The sequence below is a fragment of the Balaenoptera borealis genome (assembly GCF_965194805.1).
Source record: "Balaenoptera borealis genome assembly, chromosome: 5".
Classification (NCBI taxonomy): Eukaryota; Metazoa; Chordata; class Mammalia; order Artiodactyla; family Balaenopteridae; genus Balaenoptera; species Balaenoptera borealis.
Genome location: NC_138862.1, coordinates 12,562,647 through 12,586,653, shown reverse-complemented (window position 1 = coordinate 12,586,653; position 24,007 = coordinate 12,562,647). Strand labels below are relative to the sequence as shown.

Below are 24,007 nucleotides of genomic sequence, written 5' to 3'. Positions count from 1 at the left end.
AACGCAAACACTTTACCAAGTTGTCCCTGTATCATTAAAAACAAAAATGTGGCTGTACTCCTCTCAAACGTAAGATAAAAAACAACAGGAAAGCCAAAGAGAAACTGCCTATTACTGGAAACAAGAAAGCATCCCGCGTCGAGATGCCTCATAACATGGACTTAATTGGGTTATATAAACACACACTCAACAATTCGGGAGGTAAAATGGTTTAAGATTTAAGGCTCATTTACGATCAGAAATCTAAATCCACTGCAGCCTGGCCCCTCACACCAGATTGGATAAACTGCCCTGAAATACCATTACATTGTCTCTCTTCATTGTCCAAATGTCAATGCGAGGAAGGCCGCACATCTGTACCCCTGTTTACTTTTATGGGTAAACTGAGGCTCCGCGATCGCAAGGGACTGGCCCAAGGTGACTCAGAACCAGAGCTTCAACTCCGGGCGTCTGTTCCCAGACCGAGTACTCCTCCTTACACACCCGGCCTTCCTGGTCAAGGATGTCTAACCAGGACGAGGATGGCAAAAGGCGTGGGCACGGTGACCTACAGAGGGCTCAGAGAACGTGCCAAGAGCAGTCTGGGGACCTGACTCGAGTTCTCCCTAAAACACACCCGCCAGTTAAAAGAGGCAGGACAGGGAACACTGAATTTTCACTTGAAAAACTCAGAATGACTGATCTGAGATCCAGGAATAGAAGATGCACGGGAGGACGATGAAGAGGAGGCGGTAGTTAAGAAAAGGCTGGTGGCGGCGCGGGAACACGTCCCCAGCCAGAGCAGAAGGCCGGAGGCGGGGACAGTGTGCAGCGGGTCGGGCGGGAAGGGGCTCCGTTCCCGGGGGCTGAGGCTGGGAGTCCAGGGAATGCGGGGACTCGAGGTGGATGCGCGGGGTAGGAATGTCGGGATCTGGGAGGTCGAAGCGCGGCGGTTACCTTCGTCCTCATCCTGGAAGCTGAGCAGGCTGGCCCGGGGCACCTCTTTGTTCTCTCGTGGCCTCTTGCGCGGCTTCAGCCCGTTACCGGGCTCCGCGCCTCCCGGGAAGCAGCCCCCGGCTTCAATCCCGGGGCCCGAGGTCAGCGCGGCAGGAGGCGGCAGCCCCGGGCCCAGCAGCGACTCCCCCCCGGGGGCCCTGTCGCCGCCGCCGGGGCCCGGCTCTTCGCCGGTGCCCGGCGGCGGCAGCAACGGCGGCGGCTCCTGCTCCTCATCGCGCTCTCGCTCCTCCTCCTCCGAGTCATTCCGCTTACGCACGTTCACTCGCCGGGCCTTTCGGAACATTCCCGCGGCCCGCACGTCGGTCTCACACCGGCTCTCACACGGCGGCCCCTGCAGCGCAGAACTGGCGAAGGCGCACGCGCGCTCCCCCAAGCTTCAGCCGCGTCGCGTCTTCCCTCCAGCGACAGCGCACCCCCTGAGCCCTCTTGCGCTCACGCTCTCAGTACTTGGAGAGAACTCCGCGCCTCTCGCGAGAACGTCAGCTGTTTGCACTGTCCTCTGTCGGCGTGGAGGACTATCGGCATGGAACTCTGGGACTCCGGTGCTATCCGACGGGTCACAAAGAGGATCATAGAGATGAGAGGACAGAGTAAACCCTGCCGTCCCTCAGCCCAGGGAGCTGCAGTGCGCCTTCCGCACTTACGTAGTCACGCGAGGAAACCTCCCGCCAAGCGCTGGGAGGGGCAAATAGAGAAGGAGGAGGAGGGGAAGGAGGAGGGGAAGGAGGAGGGGAGGGAGGAGGGAGGGAGGGAGGAGGGGAGGGAGGAGGAGGGGGGAGGGGAGGGGAGGGGAGGGGGGAGGGGGAGGGAGGAGGGGAGGGGGGAGGGGAGGAGCCAGAAGGGGAAGCCAGGTTTGGCGAGGGAAAGTGCAATCCGGAGGGTGAGATGTTACTCTCGAGACTGAATTGAGGTGTGGTATGATAATTATGACTAATTCTACTGAGTAATACTTCGTATGTCTACAGCTTTATGGCTACCGAGCACTTTCAAAAACACTGAATCTCATTTAGGATGAAATGTTCCTTGGCCTGATATTTTAGCCACCTTCCCTCTGTTACAACGAAAGCAAAAGTGTTTTTGGTGTTTTCGAAAGAATGCCAGGTTTGCTAGCAGTTCCGAAACCTGGCTGATTTCAGAAACAAACGGAAGGAAAAATCGACTTGAGGGTTGGAGATGGTTGTGACACATTTCAGACTTGTGTCACAGAGTAACAATCTTAACTGCCAAGGGCGGAACCGGGTATTTGACTTTGAAGTGGAACTCACCTGCTTTCTCATTGTGCCACCAAACGTAGGGCCTTTTCCTTCACCTGTGTGCATATATGCGAATTTTCTTGTCTCAAAATTCAAAAGGTAACAAGGGGCATTCATTCATATAGTGAAAAAAAGCCACCCATCCTTAGAAGCCTTCCAGTTTGCCGGCAATGTTAAAAGTTTCTTATGATCCTCCAGAGATATTCTATGAACATAAAAGCAAAGATGTATATTTTATGAATTACCCTTCTTACACAATGTGCAAACAGTGCATTTTTAGTCTAACATAAATTGGAGATCAGTTCATATCTGTTCTTAAAACGTTGTCTCTTCTAATACCCACCTGCATAGTGATCCATTGTTAGATTGTACCATAATCTATTTAACCAGTCCCATTAAAAAATTGGTATTAATGTTATTTCCAGTCTTGCTGTAATAATCAATGCTGCAATGAGAAGCTTCGAAAAATGGTCACTAGTAGGATGAACTAGTAGTGGAATTGCTAGATCCAAAGGTGTGCGTTTGTAATTTGGCTAATTCTAAGTTGTTCTTTATAGCAGCTGTGCCAGTCTGTACTCCTACCAAAGTGCCTACTTGCCTACACCATCCTGTCAAAATTTCACTTGAGATTTAAGTTCCAAGTTGAAAAAGATCCCAAGCTCAAGAATTTCTATGTCATACACATCTGCCTCTGGTTTTCTTTGATTGGATTTGAGATCTGCCCACCCCATGACTCACTTTTGGAAACTGGCAAGATGATCTAGGCTGAGAGCGTCCTCTGTAACATTTTCTTCCAGTTGATAGGGAAAGTTAATAACATCTAGCTTCCATTCTACTCAAATTACTCTAAGTTCTTATATTCTGGCTATTCAGCATTGATTTAAGTTCTGATTCCAACAGTGTTTCGTTGGTGAAATTGAACTCCAATTCCTATCACAAAAGATTCAAATTGTGCCTGGTCAGCCTCTAGACACCAACTCCAGAGCCAAGAGACAGATTTGCAGTAACTTGATTAGGGTAGAGGTAACAAAGACTAGGTCCAGAGGACTTAAGGACTATTTAATATTTTGGCCTAAAACCTCAAAAAGATCTTCCACTGTACAAGTGGTGATTGAATATGGGTAGAGAGGAGAACACTGGTCGTTTTAAAGCAAGCTAACAAATTAAAAGACAACATGTATTTATAACTTTGACAATCTACCTATTCAGGTAATTGAAGGGCAAAGTTAAACTGTTAGAAGTTACCTTGCTGCCAAAGCAAGCCAAAGGTCCTTCTAGAGGTTATAGACCCTGTGGAAATTATATTCCTGAAACTGAGTAGCTGCTTTAATTGCCTGTCATCCAGTATATTACCTGAAACTAATTATTTTATAAAATGCTCTGTGCTCTGAGTATTAAACTGACTAATTTGTTTATTGAATACAGTATGTCATCACTATGTTTTTTTTTTTTTGGCCATGCTGCATGGCACGTGGGATCTTAGTTCCTGCACCAGGGATCGAACCCGAGGCCCCTGCGCTGGAAGCTCGGAGTCTTAACCACTGGACCTCTAGGGAAGTCCCAAGTGTGTCATCACTATTTAATGTTGGAGTGCTTTTAGTATCTGGGAAGACAAAGACTGCTTCCTTAGAACTCTTACATCCATCATTTTGTTTGAATCATCGGTTAGTTCAGTGCTTTTTTAAAGTTATCTTTCCAAGCAATAATTCTGATTAGTTGGTGTGTTTTTTTCCACCAAATTATGACTTTACATGGATTAACTGGCCCATAAATTCAGACAAAAAAGGCAAACCACTTTTGTTTTATTTGCCGACTCAGACTCTGTAGTCTGGAACGATAGTTACCAAATTCAGGTCTATGAACCTGTGAAGTTTTCCCTAGGCAGCTGCCAGATGAGAAGAGTAAGAACAGTCTGTTCATGTAGAGTAGCCAGATGTCCTTTCTTGGGGGGAAAAAATGGTCCTTTATTCAGAGATTGTCTTTCTCTTTCCATGTTAAGATACTGAAATCTCTTTCCTTATATGAAATAATGATGATAGTATATGGTAGTGTGTTTGTTTTTATACCCTTATTTGGCAAACTAAAAAGTAGTGAAAGCTATGAGTCCTCCCAAATTGTTTATTTTATCTAAAAATTTTATTTGGCAGGCAAATAAATAGTCTAAATAATAGTCTAATCTAATAGTCTATGAATCCCTGATCTACAAAGTTTTCTTTTCTTCCTGAAACTATAACTCAATAATTCTGTTCTGGAAAAAAAAAAAAAGCTGAAGAAATCATTTAATTATTTAATTAAATTATGTTAGCCCTTGCCTTGGCAAAGACAGCTCTGCATTAACTTAAAGTAAAATGTAAGCTTCATGGGGGAGGAGATTTTATGTTTTGTTCACTGCTAGCTTCAGAGTACCTACCATAGTGCCTGGCACACAGTAGGCAATAAATATTTGTTGACTGAATGGTACTAGACATTATCTGTGTATTTGATTAGTGGTAAATGTTTTACCCTATGTTGGTATAAATCAATATTTTCAACAGTTTACATCTCTTTATTCTCAAAACAAGATCACAAGACATTTGTTATAAGTTACTGGGTAGATTAGTTCTTAAAGTAGTTATAGATACCTCCCCCTCTGCCTTTGGGAACTGCCTTCTCTGGGAGAAAGGCACCCCACCCAGCGAAGGCTGGAAGCCTGGTTACATTGTACTGACTAAGCAAAGGATGGGGACCTGATCCAAGGTAGGCCAATCACGTTCTCCCAAGATTTTGCACTTGAAACAGAGAAAGTGAGTCCCTGCTTGTGGCTGGACTTGCAGTGAACTCAGAAGCTGCAGGAAAGCCATAAATTACCATGTCAATTCAGGAGCTGAGAAAGCTAGTCTGTGTATCAGGAGAGAAGGATGAAGCAAATGTGCTAGAAAGCAGAAGAGGACAAAAAGGATAGCATATGGGATTCTCGTGCCTTTCCCGGTTCCTATTCTCAACTCTTCTTAAAGCAGGACTGCACTCCTGTCTGTGGGTTCCCTTAGATACCCCCAGAATCCTTAGAATAAATGTCTTTTTGTTTTGTTTTGTCGTTGATGATGTTTTGTTTGTGTGCGTGTTTGCTTAAAGTAGTTCAAGTTTATTTCCATTAATTAAAAGCTAAGAACACTAGGACCAAAGAGTTCTAACGAAATAAACAAGAGTTATTTTAATTTTGTAGTAATGGTAATTTTATCCAACTTAATAACTCTTCAGTTATAGCTTTTGTTCAGAGAGGAGCTTTTCTTTCTTCCTTTTTTTCTTTTTTTAAGATATTCATAGAGGTATGCTCACTGACATTTAAGCAGTGGGTTAAAGTGAGGAAAGCTCTTTACCTTGCAAGTATATAGTTATTGTAAGTAAAGAGAGACAAGTATCTCCATCCAGAGCAGGTAAATGGTCCTCTTAAAAATGTTAGAAAATTTCTATATTCTCTGTCTCAAACTGCATTTAGCCATTGTATCTAATTCAGTAAGATTATCTTTTCAGTCAAACCATGATTATTGATGGGATCCAGATTTAAAAGAGTCAGACTTTTAAAAGTTTAAAAAAATTGTTTTTTTGCCATATTAGTATCCCCAGTGGAAAGCCACTCAACTTTTATAAATGTATTGGCAATTCAACTGTAATGGCTATTCCTTACATTTTCTGAAATGACAGTTTCTTCAACAAAAAGAAAGTTGGTGAAATTTCTCTTCATCCAAATTTAGAGTAACATAAAAGTAAACGATGTTTTATTTCCTTGCATGGAAATACTGAGCTTATTCAGTATTTTTAAAATACATCTTCTACTTAGACTGGGTAATTCTATTATCATCCATTCATTCAACAGTACTTATTGAGCAGCTGCTATGGTCTGGGTACTATGCTAGGCAATAGGAATCAATATGAACAAGGCAGATGTGTTGTTATAATGAACAGGAAAGGTGTGTTCTTTCGCCTTCTGGATCTTTAGTCAGGTGCTAAAGACAGATAAAACATGTAAAAAGCCAAAAATTTATTACAATTGCAGTTAATATTATGAAGAAGTCAATAGGATATTATTATGCAAAAACCACAGATATAAAATCATAAATTTCAATTTGATTCATTTTTTTCCTTTGTGCCAATGGCCATTTATTTATTTATTTAAAAAGATTTATTTATTTATTATTTATTTATTTTTGGCTGAATCAGGTCTTAGTTGCGGCACGCGGGATCTTCGTTGAGGCGCGTGGGGTCTTCGATGTAGTGCTCGGGTTTCTCTCTAGTTGTGGTGCACGGGTTCCAAAGCGCGTGGGCTCTGCAGTTTGCGGCACCCGGGCTCTAGTTGAGGCTCGCGAGCTTAGTTGCCCCGCAGCATGTAGGATCTTATTTCCCCAACCAGGGATCGAACCCTCATCCCTGCATTGGAAGGCGGATTCTTTACCACTGGACCACCAGGGAAGTCCCTGGCCGTTTAAATATCTTCACCATTAGTAAATGTGGAAAGATTTCTGGGATTGTGTAGAGCATTTTCCTTCAAGATGATTACAGTTAGTAGCTCCAGGATGTCTCTTTTAGTAAACTTTTCTTTGAATATTTCATGCAAAATGAGGAGCAGCTGAAATCATTTTATCTGTTTAGTATTTTATATCTTCTAGTGTTAAAATGTAAAAGAGTATATAATTCATAATCATAGTACCTATATGATATTTATATTACATTCACAATGGACACTTTATGAATACATCTAAGAACTATACAACCAATGCAAAAGCAAAACTAGTGATGCATCCTTTCTGAGAGAACTCACTTATCTCTGTTAGCGCAATATCATTTGTACATTACTGTCTTTCCTTCTTGGGGAAAAAGTCAAAAGCAGATACGTTATTAAAGACAACAGAGTTGGGGACTTTCCTGACGCTCCAGTGGGTAAGACTCCGCGCTCCCAATGCAGGGGGCCCGGGTTTGATCCCTGGTCAGGGAACTAGATCCCACATGCATGCCACAACTAAGAGTCCACATGTTGCAACTAAGAAGCCTGCATGCTACAACTAAAAACAAAAACAAAAACAATAAAAAAGATCCTGCATGCCACAGTGAAAATCCCGTGTTCCACAACTAAGACCTGGTGCAGCCAAAATATGTAAATTTTTAAAAAAAACAACAGAGTTATAAGTATCTCTTCTGGGTATAAAGACAAAAGAATGTTTCTTTTTTCTGTGTTATTTAGTTTTACTCTAGGGCAGCAAAACTATACAATAAATACACAGTAACATTATAGTATGATTACAGAGGGAAACATCAAATCAAGCTTTGAATTTTATTTTTAGTATTTATTTATTTATCTTTGGCTGCGTTGGGTCTTCGTTGCTGCGCACGGGCTTTCTCTAGTTGCGGCGAGCAGGGGCTACTCTTCGTTGCGGCGCGTGGGCTTCTCACTGCGGTGGCTTCTCTTGTTGCGGAGCATGGGCTCTAGGTGCGCGGGCTTCAGTAGTTGTGGCTCGCGGGCTCTAGAGCGCAGGCTCAGCAGTTGTGGCGCCCAGGCTTAGTTGCTCCGCAGTATGTGGGATCTTCCCGGACCAGGGCTCGAACCTGTGTTCCCTGCATTGGCAGGCGGATTCTTAACCACTGCACCACCAGGGAAGCCCGAGCTTTGAATTTTTGAAAAAACTATTGAAAAAACTAAGTTGACTTTAAAAACTAACCTTTGTCTGATTTTAAGAGTACTACCTGCATTACTACATTTTAGAAATTTAGAAAATGTAGAACAATACAAAGAAGAAAATAAGAATCACTTATAACCTTAACAGTTAATCTTTGGTGAATTTCTTTCCAGAATTGTTTTATGAAAATTCACTCATTCATTCTTAGTGGCTTCAACATTCCAGTGCAATATCTACTTGGAGTTAGTTCTCTAACCTCCTGACTCTAATCCTCCTATCATAATCATTGCATCTTGGACCTCCTCCAAGTTACTAGGGAGTTACTGGGAGTCTTCCCCAGTGAAAGCGTCACTTCCATCCTTCTAGTTTGCTTACTCTACCTCCGGTCCAATGAACCCATCACTTTTCACTGCCCATCCTCTTGCTCCTGCCCTTGTTTCCCTCCTTATCCAGATTGGATTTCATGGGGACAAGATTATAGTCACTCCCTTGCAACAACTTCAATTCCCTTTCCCCCTCCTGCTTTGTTGTACTCACCCAGCAAAACCCTAGTCATAGTTGAGCCAGACTGTGGCCTTCTCGTTATCTATCCCTGAGTGGCTAATTTTCCTTATTTTCTCTTAAATTAACTACAGACTTCAAATGGACACTAAATACATTATTTTTCTTTGTAATATATTATTTGAATATGCTTCTCAGTCTCAGTCAGGCAGATGAAGTAGTCAAATAATGTGTAAGTTTATATGGGATTTTAATAATATAATCAGTGAGCTCAAATATATAGATAGATAGAATTTTGTACTCTCCAAACAGAGTCTATTTAATCACCTACGTCATCTGTGAGACATTTATAAATATCAGTCATTAACCTGGCTACCAAAAAAACAAACAAACAAACCTGAACAAATTCCTCAAAATAGAGATTTTTATAGGGCACGTTTTCCAACCAGAGAAAAAGTTAAATGACAAACCAAATTCAAGAAGTTGAACGACACTTCCTAATTAAAAAAAAAAAAAAAAAAGCCTTCACTACGTTGGAATTAATAAACCGTCATCTAAATCTCTGAATCAAAGAGGAAATAAAATATACATTATCTAAAAACTCTAGAAATTAATAAAAATGTTATTTCCATATAAACATATATAGTACATAGCTAAAGGGGTATACAGAGAATAATGTATAACTTTAAGTTTATAATTACCAAAGTGAAAGCAGAAATAAAGTATTCAGCCTCAGAAATGACAAAGGAAAGAAAAACCCAGCAAAATAATTCAAAGAATGTGTGGAGTAGGAATAGTCAAAGATAAAACAGTAATTAATAAATTAGAAAATAATAAAATAAATCCCAAAACATAGGAATTACAAGAAAAACCCAAGCTTAATTAAGGAAGAATACAGAACACACACACATATCCCCACAACTTTACATATAACCAGACACAAGGAAGAGCCAAATTGATTATGAGAAAGTGTGATACGGAACCCAGTGACAATACGTTTGAAATTCTACAGAAAATGTGTATTCTAGCAAAATACAAATTTCACAACTGACTTAAGAAGAGCCTAATAGCTCTTAGCAAACCAATAAGCAAAGAAGAAGCAGGAAAGACTTTAAGTAAGAGGTAAATCGACTTTGAGTTAAAGATGTGGGAATAACCGTAGGTTTTTATCATTTCCTTCTCCCATCACTCCAGTGAAACAACGGCAAAGGCTTAAAATGTGTAAACATATGGCAATGAAGAGATCATGAGAGAGTCATCTGCACCTTAGGGATTTCAACAAATTTATCTATCTCGTATTTTTAATGTTCCCGTGGTAAGTTTGCTTTCCCATACCAGGACATTATTATGTACCTCTTCTCAAACCCTTCATGCTATCCCCAACTAATAACTACATAATTATTTACTGAAAAGAGAGAACCATCAGAGGGAACCACATCTACAAACCAGCTTGCATCTGTACTCCTCTTCCTTGCCTCCACTCATGAAAATGAAAAAAGTGGCCTTCTCCCTATCAAAGATGAATTCATCAACTTGTGCTCAGAATTCTATCCCCTTAAAGGCTTCACTCTTTTGGCCTTCCTATCTTCTGCCTCATCAACACTTTGTACTGTGTCATTCCCATCAGCATGCACACCTACATTAGTAAGTTCATCCTAAAATTTCTTTTGACCACTCTTTCCAGCCACTGCTCTGTTTCTCTGGTCTCCTTCACAGCCAGACTTCTCCATACATTTGTCTTCACTAACTCCAGCCCTTTCTCATGTCCCATTCATTCCTCAAACCTCTCCAATCTGACTTCTGTCCTTACAACTTTACTAACACTTCCATTATTGAGGTCACCAATGCCTTACCTCTCGCAAAGCCAGAGGACCCTCCTATGTTTACCTTATTTGACCCATCAACAGCCTTCAACGGAACTGACCCCACTCTCCTACTGAAAACACGGTCCTCTCTAAGGTGTGCTGGGGCTGGCTCGTCTAGATTACAGAGCTGATTCTGCACATCTCCTCCCAACTTCAAGTTCAGTGATGCCACATTGTAGCTTGAAATTGGCCATGGTAGGAGTATTTACACCATGGAAATCAGCAAATGCCTCAAATTGGACTCCTTTTTCCTTGAGAGCTGATTATTAAACGTTTACCAGAACACCATTCCTTCAAAAACATCCCAGGCTCATGTTATTTCCTTCCTCACTAACCTTGTCAACCCTTTATTGGCTCTCCTCTAAGTGATCCCTAAGTATTCAGGTGCTTTATTTTTTGATCCTGGGCCCTCTTTTTCACTCTCTTGTTAGGTGACCAAATTAAGTCCTGTGGCTTTAAATACTCTTATAGTAAGGAGAATCTTAGGCCTGTGACCAATATGGATCAGGTAGTAAGCTGAAGTTGAATTCAATTAAATGACAAATAAGTATTCTCCTTTTGAGAAATTGCTCCTGGCTTGATGTGAGCCCTAATAGAGACTGAATATTTAACCATGGGACACCAAGTGACCGTATGATCTTAGCTGCCCCAAATAAACTGAAGTTATCTGATCTACTAAAAATATAATGATGGGCATGCAGAACAGCCCTCTATAAATGAGTGGAAGTCGTATATATGTGACTGGATGCTAGCGATCTTGAAGACACAAGCAAGTTGAAAGAGTAACTTACCTGTTCCCTGTGCTTTGTTGCTCTTACTCTTGATGCATTGCTACGTGTCCCTTGAGCCATACCTATGACCAATTGATTAAGGAAGAAACAATTCAAGTCTAGAACACATATGGTTCCACATGATGTGCTGGCATCATCTGAAGTGGGCTCAGTAGCGTTATAGCCCCAATCAGGCATAGGCATGAGGGAAGCAGTGAAGGGAAACCTTCCCAGCAGCAGAACACCAAGCAGTTCATCTGGTTGTCTGCTTTGCCTGCAAAGAACACGGGTAGAACTACAGATCTATTCTGACTCATTGGTAGTAACTAATGGCTTGGCTGGATCACCACTTCTCAACTGGGGTTCCTAGAGGCAATTAGCCATAATGCCCTAAGGTAACCATTTTACGTAATAAATGAACTTACCTTGTATGCATCTAGGTGTGTTCCATCTTGGGAGAATTGAGAGAATAGTCATTCAAATCATTTTCTATATGGTTTACTTCTCTCACAAAACCCAGAGGAAGAAAGGCTGGGGTGAATGTTAACAGGACTTGGAAGGAATAAGACAAGGAGATGTGGGGAAGAGTTATAGGGACAGGCTCAGAAGAGGCACAGGTAAGAGGATGTTTGGGTCTGTGTGAATACTCCAAAGTGCCCCCACCAAAAAGAGCGCTCCCAATAATAAGGTGGATGAGATGACTCATTCTATAGATACCAGTCTACCTCTTTCCCTAGCTATTCCTGTGCTTACCCAATGGGCTCATGAACAAAGTAGCCATGGTGTCAGGGATGAAGGCTCTGTATGGATTCAACATGGACCTCTGATCTGTTTAGCATCCAACCTGTCAACAGCAGAGACCAATCTTGATCTCCCAATATGGAACACTCCCTGGGAGGACCAGCCAGTTTCATTATACCAGACCCTTTCCATCATGAAGGGGACAGCAGTTTGTTCTCACTAGATAAAATGGATCCTTATTCTATGGAGTTGCCTTTTCCTGTTTGTACCAGTTAATTTTATGTGTCAACTTGACTGGGCCAAGTGATGCTCAGACAGCTGATAAAACATTATTTCTGGGTGTGTCTGTGAGGGTGTCTGGTAGAGATAAGATCACCCTCACCAGTGCAGATGGGTATCATCCAATCCTTTGAGGGCCTGAATATAACCGAAAGTCAGAGAAAGAGAAATTTACTCTCTTTGCTTGAGACATCTATCTTCTGCTGCCCCTTTCTTTTTGTCCATGCCGCACAGCATGCAGGATCTTAGTTACCCAACCAGGAATCAAACCCACACCCCATGCAGTGGAAGCACAGGAGTCTTAACCACTGGACTGCCAGGGAAGTCCCATTCTCCTGTCTTTTATAGCTGTTGGGTTTTCCCCAATTCAGGACCCAGTGAAGATTGCACATTATATTTAGTTGTCACGACTGGTTCGTCTCCTTCATTCTAGGACACCTCATCCCTTTTTCTAAACTTTCATGACACTGATATTTTTGCAAAGTCCAGGCCAGTTTTTTTGGTTTGCTTATTTGTTGTTTTTGCAGAATGTCCCTCAATTTGGATTTGGATTAGTTGCAGGTTTAACGTTTTAGGCAAGAATACTACATAGGTAATGTGTTCTTCTCAGTGTATCACATCAGGCAGCCCATGATGCCCATTTGTCCCATTAAGTTCAGTCCCTAAATAAGGACCTTTCTCCATCATAAAGGTACCATTTGTGGTTAATAACTAATCTGCAGGATGATAATACTTTTAGACAGTATTTCATCCAATCCTTTTAGCATCCATTAATGATTCTTTTCAGAATTAATTATTATTGTGGTGTTTGCAAAATGGTGATTTTGTATTTCTATTATTCCTTCTATATATATTAGTTGCCATTCTTCTGTAAAGTAGTACTTTCCCTTCCCCATTCCCACTTCTTTCTTTTTCTCCCTCCCTCCCTCTCCTCCCCTCCCTTCCCTCCCTCCCTCCCTTCCTTCCTCCCTTCCTTCCTTCCTTCCTTCCTTTGTTTTGACAGTACTAACTCATGGAATTTTTTTCAAGTCAATATGCTAAAATCCACTCTGGTAATTGATCATATATTTAAAAAAAAAAAATAAATCTGTTGGGTTTTTTTTTTTTTTAAGTTATACAATTTTTATTTATTTATTTATTTATTTATTTATGGCTGTGTTGGGTCTTCGTTTCTGTGCGAGGGCTTTCTCTAGTTGCGGCAAGCGGGGGCCACTCTTCATCGCGGTGCGCGGGCCTCTCACTATCGCGGCCTCTCTTGTTTCGGAGCACAGGCTCCAGACGCGCAGGCTCAGTAATTGTGGCTCACGGGCCTAGTTGCTCCGCGGCATGTGGGATCTTCCCAGACCAGGGCTCGAACCCGTGTCCCCTGCATTGGCAGGCAGATTCTCAACCACTGCGCCACCAGGGAAGCCCCGGTAATTAATCATATTGATGCTCAGATGGTCCCTTTGTGATCAGTGGAATTCTTTAAGCTGACTCCTATATTTTTTTATATGTCCCCATCAATTTATTGAGCTTTTCTTACTTTCTGTCACATTAAGATGCTCCAGGCTCACCCTTAAATATTTGCTGCCCTAGCCCTGTGGAATCAGTTATTTCCTATTTTCTTTTTAAAAAATATTTATTTATTTATTTATTTATTTATTTATTTATTTAGGCTGCACCGGGTCTTAGTTGCGGCCTGTGGGATCTTTTAGTTGCAGCGTGCAGACTTAGTTGCAGCATGCGGACTCTTAGTGGCGGCATGCAGGATCTAGTTCTCCGACCAGGGATCGAACCCGGGCTCCCTGTGTTGAAGTGCCGGGGTCCTATTTTCTTTGTTGTTGTGTTTTTGTTTGTTTTAATGGGGAATGGTTTTGAGGAACCAAAATGTAGGTATCGGTGTGCTTTTTGCTACAGGAGTGTCATTGCTTCTTGGCCCTCTCAGTGGATAAAGCTAAGAAATAGGTCTTTAAAATGTCTTTTAAAACACTACATATCAGGGTTTTATTTATTTTGTTGAGTGTGATGGGAAAAATGTTAACAGTGCAGACTAAACTTAAAAATGTATCATGTCTGTAGCCCTTACATTGTGACTAGTCCCCTAAATTGAGGAAAATTTCCTCCAGTATTTGAAACCTATTATTTGATTCAGCAAAGAAGTTGCTTACATCATTGACTAACAAGTGACATTCCCACATACATCTTTATTGTTTAACTTTCCTCTTACTCCTAAAAATAAATGAAAATATCAACGAACACTTATGCCAGAATTATACTTGCTCATCAATTGCCACCCTAGGTTGGCTTTGGATACAAGATTTTGGCAAAAATCAACTAAAGCATTCTTTGAGAGTTAATTGCGTACAGAGTTTATAATAAAGAGCATTACACATTTTATTATCATTTGTAAATTGTGTGCTGCACATCCTTTCTATCAATAAAATTTATAATAAACTTATGCACATTTATATCTACACACAGACTTTCGGGGGGAGAGCTGGCGGTTAAACTTTTACTAGCACACCACTGATCAGAGGTGACAAATGGCTAGTCCCAGACACCATGGGGACCACTGACATAGTTTGACCCACACAGTGGTATTTAAAGCAACAAACAAAAAACAGAATAATGTGCCAACATTTACAAATCACCTGGAGTTCCTAATTCCCTTGAAGGATCAGATCTGGCCCTGCTGTATTCTCCCATGGCAGTGACACTCAGCCAGCTTGCACTGCTGTGGACCCTTCAGTTGGATGTGCATGCTCAGCTTGCCACAATCCCCACCACTCCCTATTGTCCTCCCAACCTTGTGATTGAGCACCAAATGCCATGATTCCCCATGTATATGCTTATTTGTCCTCTGTCAGCACAAAACCTGAACCGCATTTCAGTCTAGAAACCTGGCAACCTCAGGCTTGATTTATAACTTAATTAGCTTTCCTCCTCTATTGATTTAAGTCCCATTGACCCACAATTATTTCTTATAAGAATCACTTAAAACACATGTGAAATGGCTCTGAAACTATTAAAAGCCACCAAATGGAAGATATGCACATTAAGATGCTCATAATGTCTAACATCAGTTAATGTTATACTTTATTAATAAAAATCTATTAAAATTCAATTTGTTACATTTTCAGTAACTAATGACAGTAAATATATTTATTATTAATCTTTTCACTTGTATCCTTCTTGGCATTCTTTCTCGCTCTTTTTTTCTTCTTTGTCTTTTTCCATCACTTTAATCTTACCTCTCAAATACAATGTCAGTAATGAGGTCATTACGTTTTTCTATTAGAATTCATATTTTGGTCTTAGTTTTGGCCTAATTTAAACACTGATATTATAGATGCATGCTAATTAGCCCGAATGGCCAAATCCCCCACCAATTAAGCTAATGTAGACATTTCAGGTTATTTCAGTTACCCTGTGTTAAAGTTAAGAGAAAAATGTGATGAATGTGATATAAAGTCGTCAATTCCAAGACAGCCTGTCATTGCATAATAAAACTATTTCTTATTATGATATCATAAATTCAGTAATGTTTCAAATTCTTTGCACTCTGAATTTAGACATTTATACCATAATTGCCATAGATTCTTTATATTCCACTTTAATGGTTAGTTGGGTCTCTGGGAGAGAAGATTTTCTTCGTACAATGATGAGTCAGTTTAATTAATTAACTAATTAATTTTAAAATGTATTTATTTTTTATTTTTTTGGCTGTGCCACATGGCTTGCAGGATCCTACTTCCCCAACCAGGGATTGAACCCGGGCCCTCAGGTGTGAGACTGCGGCATCCTAACCTGGACCACCAGGGAATCCCCAAGTCAATTTAATTAAAAAAGAAATATGTTGTGTTAGTTCCTTGTATCAATGCACATAAAACCATTCTGTGTTAACCCCATCATACAAAGTGTCTTGACTTTCCAGTCTTAAACTTCCAAATGGACCGAGTGCTAAAAGTTCTTTCGTTAATTATCTATTAGTAATCTGGGCATATTTACCCATGGGAGTAATGTTATAAGGGACTATTACATTCCCAGGCTAGTCCCTAACGTAGTCAAACATAGTTCTACTGGTATTAATCTAAATTCTGATTTCTGCAGCAGGAGAAGGAGGAGGAGGGAGATGAAGACAATGAGAGGAAAAATGGGGAAGTGGTACAGCAGGGCCGAAGATAGGAGGCAAGACAAGAGAAGGACATGGAGGGCTAGAAGAGGAAAACTTTCCCTGGGTTTAGGCCTTGCTCTAAGGAAAGACTCCAATGCACTTGGTTTTTGTGACTTCCAATTTTTATTTCTGTATCCCTTCCTCAGGATCCTAGTGCCCTCATTTGGTCCTAAGGTCCCACCCTATCCTCCAAGCTTCAAACCTCCTTCACTAAACACACTCACAAGACTCCCCTTTCTCAATGTGAATATTCTTAACAAGATATTTGGAAAATACCAGTCTAAGAGAACCTAATCATTTTGTGGCGCTCACAGTCTCAGAATGCTGAAGTCTATCATTCTCTACTTAGGGGAATTCCAACCTATCTAACAAAATGAAGCAAAAAAAAAAAAAAAATTAAGGCAATGTTTTGAAGGAAGATGCTTTTCTTGGGGGTCATCCCCTCTGCTGAGCTCCACTAAGTGGTTCCTGGGGTGCACTGCTCTCTCCATTTCTGATCTGACATTTCTCCATCTGCCCCCAGTAGCAAGGACATAGCCTCTAGCTGGCCCTCAAGGCACGTTTCTGGACTGAATCAAGTAGGTTTTTTGGCTCTTTTTATTTTGTTTTCCCATGGATGGGCATGGGCAGAGCAGAGAGGGCCGGCAGAATGGGGGCTGAGGGTGAAGTGAAGTTGAGGATAGGAAAACCCATGACCTTGTTCACAGATTCCTCGCTGAAATGATCCATAATGTGCCAAAGGTCCCAAAGGTTGGACACAGCTACAATGTTAGTAAATGAATGTGACAACATAGCTTTTGTTGCTTAGAATTGGGAAGGTTTTAAAGTAGGAAAAGGAGGGGAAGTTGCCGGCCATGCCAGCAGAGTTTGCAATACTATATGATTTTAAGGATGACTCCCTGTTGAAAAGTGCCATATCTAAGAAGGAGATATACATACAGGTTTGCCAGCCTTGGTGTAACCACATGGGCTTCTCTCTGGATTCTCTCTCCCCACCATCGTGGATGAGTAAACTCTGCTCTGGGGAGGGATGCTTGGCCTCGGTGCTGATGCGAAGCCTCTTCAGACCACAAATAGCCAGGTACTCAGTGGGGAGAATGTTGGTACTGCACAGAGAAAGCTTCAGGTCCCGGACCAGCGTGAAGTTCAACAGGAGTCCCAGTGCAGACGTGTCTGTGAACCAGATGGTCAGATGGTCATTGTAGCTGCTTTGCTCGACTGCGAGAGGCAGGACGGTTTTACAGCTGCACATCAGGTTGGCCAAACTGTAATCACAATCCCGGATGTCCGCAGAGCAGCTGCACTTCCGAATGGTGTTTTCCTTCGTGAAAATCAGCGTGCTGTTCTGCTGAGCTCTCGCGAGGCAGTCAAGTGCAAAGACGCCCAGTGCACCAATGACAAGGAGGCTGCACCCAGAGGGTGGTGCCATTCTTCTCTCAGGGTGGGCCAGCGAGTTTCCCCTTCATGAGCCGATTCATTGGAACTCACCTGAAAGAAGATGTGCAGCTTTATCACAGCCTCTCGTTAGAAATGTGCAGCTTCCGGAAAAGGAGCCCCCTAAATAACCCGTCTTAAACTTTCTCTCTTGCAGTTCTAGCAAAGGCAGGCAATGCTAGGAGCCCAAGTGCAGGCCATGCTCTTTTCTCAGAACCTCCTGGGAGGCCTCAGCCAATCCCATGAACTCTGCTCACCTGAGCTGTAAAACTCCCCGTGATGTCTGTTGGTAGTGAGACTAACATGCCAACAAGTAAGCAAGAGCAGATGCCGGACAGGAGACCTACCGCAGCCTCTCTGCAGGCAGGGATTTGGAGTGATCTGAGTGCACACATCCTCCAAACTTCCCGTTGCCAGTACTGAATGCCTGTCTACTCTCTAAACAGGCACATATCAGTCCCCCCGCCCCCAGTATCTGACTTCCTGGAATTCAGGAGACAAACAGTTCCTTGTCGGAATCAGCTACCCACGTGCTACCTGTTAACACAGCATGAATACCGGTGAAACACTTAGTTAATGGTAAACTTCAATTTCTAACTAGACAAACATGCTCCCCTCAATCGTATTAATCTGTTTGTAGGACCATTCATACTTCTCCTGGTCTCCTAGTCCAGTATTAGAATCCACTTTAACTGTGTTACTCGACAGTGAAAAGATTAATCACACACCAGTTAATCACAATGACCCTGATTTACCTACTCCTTTCCCAGAACAAATATTATAAATTGACTTTATTAAATAACTTACTATAGGGCTCCAAAAGGAAGCAATATATAAGCACGGTTAAATGACCTTAATAAGGTAGGAATGGATGTTTAATTTAAAGAGCAACCCTGATGTCCAATTTGGGGGAAAAGGCCCTACAGTGCCTGGCACGTAATAGACGTGTGGTCTTCTTTTATGGTGTGATTGGAATAAGACTCACATTATGAAATAGGGCACCAGGTTTCAGTTTTGCAAAACTAAGGACATTTCTCCTGAGTTAGCTGATGACTGAACAGACAGACCAAACAATACAGTTCAGTGCATCTGTACATATGGTGGTAGGTATGGCAGGATACTGGGGGTAAGACCTCTGAATAGGAGAGTCCAGAGCTAGTGATGGCCCCCTGCAGGAAGTATGGTAAGAAAGGATTGATGGAAGGTCACTCCAGGGAGTTAAACATGTGTCCAAAGAGGATGGTGACAGCAGGAAAGAAGCTAGGCAGACCTGCACCCCTCAGGGAGCAAGATGAGGCTACAGGATGGCAGAGTAAGTCAATGTGAAATCTACGGTGGGGGGCAGAGCTAAAAACGCTGGGGTCAGGTACACAGGCAGGCAGCACAAGTAAGTCCATCGTCAGGTTGGTGGAGTGAGTGCTGGGAGATTAAAAATCAGTTCAGCCAAGTAAACTTGAATGGAAGGTAAGACATTGGTTCACAGCAATCATAATACATTCATTCATTCAACAAATGCCCATTGGGAGTTTACTAGGTGGCAAGCACTTTGCTAGCCCAGGGGATACAGCCCAGAATAAGACAACGAGCTTATGTTCTAAGGGACTTGATTCTGCTTCCAGAGCCCAAGGTGGATCAGGCCTGTGTGTGAGGACCAGAGGCTATGGAAGTAGGGAACGGGAAGGAGGCAAAGGCAGGAGTCAGGTAAGGCCAAGCAGAAGAAACAAAAATGAACAAGCCCTGGACCTTGGCCCAAGGGCTCATGTGCAAAAGAGGAAGACAAGGAAGGCTGAACTGAGAAAGCTCTCCTGAATGTACACACAAATATAGGATCATAGGAGAGAGGTAGGCTAAAATCCATTCAGGAGACTGGATAAGGCGTTTGATAGTGTTTGTGTTTATTTTGAAGTTGGCACAGCGCTTTCTTCTTCTTTTTTTTTTTTTTAAGTATAAGTAGTGTTTTTATTCTTTCTAAAAATGGATTTTTCAAATGGTTTTTTAAATTAATTTTTATTGGAGTATAGTTGATTTACAATGTTGTGTTAGTTTCAGGTGTACAGCAAAGTGAATCAGTTATACATATACATATATCCACTCTTTTTTAGATTCTATTCCCATATAGGTCATTACAGAGTACTGAGTAGAGTTCCCTGTGCTATACAGTAGGTTCTTATTAGTTATCTATTTTACATATAGTAGTGTGTATCTGTCAATCCCAATCTCCCAATTTATCCCTCCCCCACCTTTCCCCTTGGTAACTGTAAGTTTGTTTTCTACATCTGTAACTCTATTTCTGTTTTGTAAATAGGTTCATTTGTACCATTTTTTTAGATTCCACATATAAACGATATCATATGATATTTGTCTTTCTGTGTCTGACTTACTTCACTCAGTATGACAATCTCTAGGTCCATGGCACAGGGTTTTCTTAAAGGATTTATTCATTAGTTCATTTTGTAGTAGAAGAAAGGGCTTTGAGAAACATGTAGATCCAGAATTCTCCCTGAATGAGAGGCTTAAGAGTTTTAAATTGTGTTAGAATGTGGTGGCAAGTACCCCACTTAGTAAGGAACAGTGCATAATTTATTAAATACAGATAATTTTAGATGATCACCTGTCCCAGATTCCACAGGAGGTTTCTAGGACTTCATGTCCCAGTAACCCCATCATCCCAGAACTAGGAATGCTGTCATCAGTATCAATGGCCTGCTCTGACCCCAGCCTTAGAGGGAAAGAGAGGGATGGGCACCTATACATCAGCTGGAACCTGGTGACAAAAGTGTCTACCTCATTCTTTTAGGTGCTGTTACCATTCAGAGGCGTGCATGGAAGAAGACAAGGGGTAAGAAGGGAAAAAGATATGGATTTCCTGGAGCTCTCCAGTGGAGCTGGAGATCCCCAAAGGGATTTGTGAGCAACTTCCTAGCAGTCAAGGTCCTGGCTGGGCCTCAGCAGCGGGGGCGCTGCCTTCTGGACATCAGGGAACTTGAAGGCCAGAACAAGGAGGTCAGACGCCTGAAGCCTCATGAAGGGTTACAGAAGGGGACAAGTATCCCTGGTAACCAACTGATGGGGTTTCCACAGAGATGCTAGTTGGACATTTTTCTCCTTCAGTTTTTTTTTTAAATTTTTATTGGAGTATAGTTGATTTACAATGTCGTGTTAGTTTTAGGTATACAGCAAACTGAATCAGCTATAGATATACATCTATCCACTCTTTTTTCAGATTCTTTTCCCATATAGACCATTACAGAGTATTGAGTAGAGTTCCCTGTGCTATACAGTAGGTTCTTATTAGTTATCTATTTTATATATAGTAGTGTGTATATGTCAATCCCAAACTCCCAATTTATTCCCCCCCCCCCTTATCCCCTGGTAACCGTAAGTTTGTTTTCTATATCTGTGACTCTACTTCTGTTTTGTAAATAAGTTCATTTGTACCCTTTTTTTTAGATTCCACATATAAACGATATCATATGATATTTGTCTTTGTCTGACTTACTTCACTCAATATGACAATCTCTAGGTCCATCCATGTTCCTGCAAATGGCATTATTTTGTTCTTTTTTTATGGCTGAGTAATATTCCATTGTATATATGTACCACATCTTCTTTATCCATTTCTCTGTTGATGGACATTTAGGTTGCTCTCATGTCTTGGCTATTGAGAGTAGTGCTGCAATGAACACTGGGGTGCATGTATCTTTTTGAATTATGGTTTTCTCCAGATATATGCCTAGGAGTGGGATTGCTGGATCATACAGTAGCTCTATTTTTAGTTTTTAAGGATCTCCTTCAGCTTTACCATGGATTTCTTTCTTTAGGTTTGTTGAATGTGGATTATGAACACCCTACTTTCACTATGTATCTATTCATCTGTGGGCAAATTCCAGCCTGGCATAAGCAGAATGGGCACAGATACATCACATTGCCCCTGCCCCTTGACCTGCTTCTGCCCACAGTAGGAGGGGCACTGTTGGGAAAGACACTTTTTTCTCTGGGGGTTGCTCAGCTTGTAGATGGGAAATACAAATCTATTGGTAACTGCCTTGTGTCTAGAATGGGTAAGCTTGAGAATGAAGCCAACACAGAGGAAAACAGAGACAAGAAGTAGAGAGACATTCTTAACAATCTTTTTTTCAGCACCCAGATCAAGCCACACCTGACATTCTTCCTTGATTTTTTAAAAATATATGAGCCAAGTTTTTTTCCCTACTCAAGCCAATCTGAACTGGGATATCTATAAGAAGCAATTAAAAGTGTCTTGGTACACTGACATTTGGTAAACTATGCTTTTTTCAGTCACTCGGTAAACATTTGTTGAGCGCTTGCTTTGTGCTAGGCACTGTGCTAGAAAATAAAGCTAGTAGGAGCTTCGTCAAGGGGTTATACCCCAGTCAAAGACACACTGGAACCAATGATCACAGAATAATGTGATAATAATTATAATAACAATTTGTATGGGATATTAAGTCTGCACCTAGGACTGCCTGGGAGTGGCTAAGTTCATAATATCTGATTAGAGAAATATTTCTTGAGTGGGAAACCTAAAAGTAAAATTACCTATGTAATTAGCATAGAGTAACCAGAATTTTTTAAATCAAAAGTAAGATAGAGAGATTGACAGGATAGGAGGTTGGCAGGGGTGGCAGTGGGAAGGGGCAGTCGAGGGGTCCTGTGGGGCTGGAATCCTCTGACTTCGTCTGACAGATCATTTTCTCAGCATCCCAGCTTTTTGTGGGCTCCATCATTGAGATTTGCAGACTGTGTCCTAATATAAGCCCGCTCCACACCCCTAGGGTTGGGGCATAGGGAGGGCCAGAGGCATAGGGAGGGGCAGAGGGGCGTGGGTTTTATCTGTGGCCATTCTGCTTATGCCATGCTGCAGTCTGCCCGCTAATGGACAAATGCACAGTGAAACTAGGGTAAAGGTTCATTCCTCCCTTACATGCAGTCTAATGCCATTAAAGGGGGGGGGGGGGATGGAGGTAGGGAGTGTGTGCTCCGCTCCACACAGTCATTCAGCGACCCAGGCTTTATTTATTTATTTATTTATTTAGGCCAGCTTCTAGGGCCCTCAGGTCCTCCACAGTACTTTTTTTTCTTTTTTCTTTTGGCCGCACTGCGCGGCAGGCGGGATCTTAGTTTCCTGACCAGGGATCGAACCCGCGCACCCTGCAGGGGAAGCGGGGAGTCTTAACCACTGGACCGGCAGGGGAGTCCCCTCCACAGTATTTTCTGCCCACGTTTCATGGGCCAGAGCTCAGCCACATGGAGCCACGTGACTGCAAGCAGTGTGGAAATGAAGCCCAGCACTTTGCCAGGAGAGGAGAGGAGAATGTGGGTACTGGTGGGCACTAGAAGTTTCTGACATACCTAGGTTGTGAGATACAATGAACAGCTTTATGCAACCATGACAAAAGAAGCTCAGGTGGTATCAGTCCACCTAAACTTTTCAGGCAAGATGCTGAAAACAATGTATGGCCGCTAAATCTTTGATCATTGAATCACTGAACATGTTTAGAAACCGGAGCTCCTATTCAGACTCATTTGAAATATTATTTTTATATCTCAGTTGGAGAAATCCTGAGAGGAATTAATAGTAGCAGCTAGCTGCATGAAAGCAAAGACTCCTGAATTGAGCAGATACAGACATCAGTTACTTCAAAACAAATTCCACACAGATTCCTTCTCAATCTAGGATTACACCCAAAATGTAGATAATGTTTATACTTGGCTCCAAAAGGAATGTTTCAAACTGGACTAGTTTTGTTCATAAGAAGGTATTACTAGTAAGGAGATATTGTGTCAGCAGGAGGATAGCCTTTGGACCATTTGCCTGAAACAGATTTGAAATGTCATGAAGAATGATGCTTTGAATTCTATAGTCTTAACACAAAAGACAAGACATACGATTGTGGGAAAATAGAGTGACACTCTCCAAATCCTTACAGCAATCAAAGCTCAAGTGATTTCAAATTTTAATTCAGATGTAAGTTTAATTTGAAATTAGAAGTGATTTTTTTAAAGTGCAAAGACAATTAAGGGAAAGACTCAATTGAAGAAACTGGAGAAGTAAGAGAAGCAGACACTGATGAGATGCTCCAGCAAGAAGCAGACAGCCTGAAATATAAATCTGAACGCAGCACGGGGAAGAAAGGGAGAAGAAATCCAGCATCTGGGCATCCCAAGAAACCCACTTTGAAGCAGGACTTGCGGAGCTAAGTGAGGATGTCTCTCCCAAATGTAATCCCCAGAGTGTGTCCCTGCAAAAATCCTTGAAGATTTGGAGGTGGTGAAAATGAGAGGAATTCCTGAAAAGGAGACAATTTGGAATCTTAGGTGTATCCCACAAAGTGAGACGTGT

At 41.9% G+C, this 24,007-nt stretch overlaps 2 protein-coding genes across 6 annotated transcripts in view; both read right to left on the bottom strand.

The window, feature by feature from the left end:
* Nucleotides 1-1,573, bottom strand: part of PAXBP1 (PAX3 and PAX7 binding protein 1) — a 32,962-nt gene extending 31,389 nt beyond the window's left edge. Inside the window, exon 1 of one of the 3 annotated variants that reach the window (XM_082395047.1) lies at nt 937-1,573. In XM_082395047.1, the coding sequence (XP_082251173.1) occupies nt 937-1,279 (343 nt within the window). In that variant the 5' untranslated portion in view covers nt 1,280-1,573. The remainder of the gene's footprint in view (nt 1-936) is intronic. The other 2 variants (XM_082395046.1, XM_082395045.1) reach the window with 2 other exon arrangements.
* Nucleotides 1,574-14,219: 12,646 nt separating this feature from the next.
* EPCIP (exosomal polycystin 1 interacting protein) overlaps nt 14,220-24,007 on the bottom strand; it is a 28,111-nt gene continuing 18,323 nt past the window's right edge. Inside the window, exons 1-2 of one of the 3 annotated variants that reach the window (XM_082395116.1) lie at nt 17,901-22,459; nt 14,220-17,697 (exon numbers count right to left, since the gene is read on the bottom strand). In XM_082395116.1, the coding sequence (XP_082251242.1) occupies nt 16,979-17,638 (660 nt within the window). In that variant the 5' untranslated portion in view covers nt 17,639-17,697; nt 17,901-22,459 and the 3' untranslated portion in view covers nt 14,220-16,978. Of the gene's footprint in view, nt 17,698-17,900; nt 22,460-24,007 lie in introns of those variants that run through there. The other 2 variants (XM_082395117.1, XM_082395115.1) reach the window with 2 other exon arrangements.